Source organism: Populus trichocarpa, chromosome 18, assembly GCF_000002775.5.
Source record: "Populus trichocarpa isolate Nisqually-1 chromosome 18, P.trichocarpa_v4.1, whole genome shotgun sequence".
NCBI classification, from domain to species: Eukaryota; Viridiplantae; Streptophyta; class Magnoliopsida; order Malpighiales; family Salicaceae; genus Populus; species Populus trichocarpa.
The window spans coordinates 13,207,458-13,210,950 of record NC_037302.2 but is presented as its reverse complement, the minus strand read 5'-3'; the positions used below and the strand labels follow the sequence as shown (position 1 = coordinate 13,210,950).

The 3,493-nt window shown below is 32.2% G+C and overlaps 1 protein-coding gene across 1 annotated transcript; it reads right to left on the bottom strand.

Moving 5' to 3' along the window:
• Window positions 1-455: 455 nt before the first annotated feature.
• On the bottom strand, window positions 456-2,157 carry LOC7489485 (protein RGF1 INDUCIBLE TRANSCRIPTION FACTOR 1). Its single transcript, XM_002324544.3, has 4 exons — window positions 1,976-2,157; window positions 1,590-1,835; window positions 1,354-1,494; window positions 456-881 (listed from the first exon to the last, which is right to left on the bottom strand). Exons 1-4 carry the CDS (start codon window positions 1,976-1,978, stop codon window positions 540-542), a joined length of 732 nt encoding a protein of 243 aa, XP_002324580.1. The 5' UTR covers window positions 1,979-2,157; the 3' UTR covers window positions 456-539.
• Between the last annotated feature and the right edge of the window lie 1,336 nt (window positions 2,158-3,493).

Genomic DNA, 3,493 nt, shown 5'->3' with positions numbered 1-3,493 from the left:
ATATTTTAATATTTTAAATTAATTTTTTAGTGTTTTGAAAATATTTTGATGTGTTAATATCAAAAATATATTTTAAAAAATACAAAAAATATTATTTTAATATATTTAAAAATAAAATAAAAAACATTGTAAAACATAACCCTGATATTCTCGTAAACAGAATCTTGAATTACCCGGTAAAAGCAAGTGTGTGTACCAATGCATAGGAAATTAACAAATACATAAATGTACTGTGTAATTCCCAGAGGTGTACAAGTTTGGAACAATAAAGTCCTCGGATTGATGGCTTGAATTATTAATATGAGCATAGAAAAAATAGAAAAATGTACAAAACCATAACTTGGAATTGGGAATCACGTGATGCCATTAAGACAAAACCCCCCGACCAAGTTATTAATTAACTCAAGTTGAAGAGTGAAGAGAGATGATGTGACTGTGAGAGAGAACACTTTGAATTTGAAGGTCGGTCAAAATATCCAAGTAAAACTAATTAATAATTATAGTAAGAAATAAAAGTTTTTTTGGTTTAATTTGTTTTCCTAACATAGAGGAGATCGATGAGGGATGCCTTTTCTTCTACTCATGCTTGAAGCCATGTCCTCATCAGAAACCTTGCTCAATGATCTTGCACATACGTATAATCCACTCCTCTTCTTCCGTACAATCCCAGTGCTAGCGATGCTCATGTTTTCGGAACCCGATGAACTTGAAGACCAGCTCATCGGCTCATCGGAGTCCACAATTGTCGAGTGAGGCGTCTCATTGGTCATCTCATCATCTGCCATATCTTGAGGGATAAAGAAGTCAGGACCAAGAGTTAATGCGTTGCATCTCCTCAAGTATGGAGAAAGGTCCTTGTAATGTTTCAGCACAAAGTCCACCTGCAGAAAACATTGAAGGAAATCTTTCTGTTAAATATGATCATAGGATCGATCTTAAGAATGATGGTCATAATTAAGACACCCCTCCTAGAAATAATCTGGCTAATTCAATACACAATTCTTGGTTTTCTTAATTGTGCATGATTCGAGTAAAATTCACTTGTATTGATGGTCTGATCGTTAATGATGTTTGCTTCTTTTCTTTTTTTACACATGAATTTATTTTTCTAAATATACGCACTTAGTTAGTTTAGTTAACATATAAATTGATATCAAGACATAACGATTGAAATAAAAAGACAAAATGATTACAACAATTTCTTCCTTTTTTTGAAGGCGGTCCATGGAGATTTGATCATAATTGAGCGCAACTTTATCGTGATATGCTCTTTTGACTAAAAGGGTCGTAATTGCATGTGGAAAAAACTTTTAGTCACCCTTCTTGGAATTTAGCATGAAAATTGCTTTGTACCTTGCAGCCAAGAGAGCAATGGATAAAAGGTTCTTGAAGGCTTCTATCACAGGAAGTACAATAGTTTCCGGCCCCTTTGAATTGCCTGTTCTGAGCTCTCTTCTTGATAAACACCACTTTCGCACTATTGATGGTATAGGCCTATAATCAAAGCTAAGTTAATTAGCAAACTACAGACTGAATCTTGCTAGAGAAACATATGAGGCAAGAAGATTAAGATTGTTTAAGCCACTAACCTGAACATTTGAGCAATCAATCAGCTTTTCGAGGTCTTCCAATCGGACAACATCATGATAAACATAACGACGAACTTGAAGAAGCCTATGGAAGCGATGGGATGGTATACAGTGAGGGCAAATACTGATGCAACAATCCAAACAACACACGTTCTTTTCATTCTTCTTTGCAGCTTCATGATAAGAGCACCCTGCAAAAAACTTTTGTGTGTAAAGAGCTCCCAACCATGCAGGCTTTTGAATTCCCTGAAAAACACCATGATCACAAATACCAACCAGAATTAAGCAAAAGAGACACTTAAAAATTCAACACATAAATCAAAACTCAAACAGAATTTTGCAATAGATATTGGCGATCAAGCGAGGGAAGGGGGAGTGACACTCACCATGATCACAGAAAAAAAGAGAGAGATGATGAGCCCTCTTGAACTGTTATCAAGATAGTGGTGTAACGAGAGAGAGAGAGAGGAGAGAGAGATTAGGGTATGGAGATAAGAGTATTTATGGAGGTTCACAAGAGATGAACGGGTATATATTTATTCCCTTGAGAAATAGGCATCATTTTGTCAATAGGGACGGCTTCTACTTATAAGTGTGAATGTGAGCGTGTGTGTGTGTGTGTGAGCGTGTGTGTGTGTGTGTGTGTGTGTGTGAGAGAGAGAGAGAGAGAGAGAGAGAGAGAGAGAGAGAGAGAGCATTATTAAAGAGAAGAAGTCAGGTATGAGGAGAACGTGGGAGCTGTTTCTGTGTCTCCCTTTCTCTGCCACCTCCATAAACTATTTTTTTTTCCTGATCTTCTTGGCTTAAGAGCTCTAATGCTAAACTTACTAAGCTCTTCTTGGAGCAGCTGCCCTAACATGTATATTTTTTTGCCCATTTATTTCTTTATTAAATTATCAACATCTTTTAAATTAGTTGAGCTACATATTTGAATTTGGACTTGGAGATGGAGACGAGGGAGACGCTGCAATTTGTTTTATGTCTGTGCTTGTTACTGTGGTAGGTTATCAATATATGGGTTACTTTGTTCATAAATGGTCATTTTAACGAGTTGTTAATAGCTAGCGATAATAGATAAGTGTTAGATATGTGATTAGAATCATACTTATTAAAATCAGTACTTTCAAGAATTTTATGACTTTGAGTTAGAAATATTTTAATTTGAATAAAAATAACATATATTTAGGTTTGTTTAATTACGTGGTTAGATTTACTTGACCAAATCTAGTTGAATCAACACCAAAATTTTTTTTTTTAAAAAAATAACATTGATTTATGTATGTTTAATTATGTGGTTGATTGATAAATCTAGTCAAATTAATATTTAAAATTTTTTTGAAATGAACACAACAACAATATTATTTTGATACAAAATAATTTATCTGAGTTTATCTAGCTTTTTTTCTTCTAGACAAATTTCAAGTCAAATTTATCAACTATAATTAAAATATTTTTATTAATATTATTTAAAGATTCTTCTCCAAATTATTTTTAGAAAAATTTCAATCATATTCCATTCATTCAATATATGATTTCTTAGAAAGTTACTAATTTCCTAGCTTGCATTACACTGTGGGGTTAGATAAAGTTTTTTTACGTAAAAAAACTGTTTAGAAATAAATTATTTAATATTAGTGTTAACTTTAATTTAATGATTCAATTTTGAATTCTCCTGATTTGATTTCGATTAAAATTTAAAATTAACATGCATATAAGGTGGCATGATCAATTTAATGATCAATTTAGTGAGTTAAAAAATAACTCAAATAACTAGAAAAAAAAACATTGTATGATTTTAAAAGAATTTTAAGATGATTTTTTATATATATTTAGATGACAATATATTAGATCGATCTAAATTAAAAATAATAAGAAAATAGAAAATAAAGGTTTTTTTTTTGCAA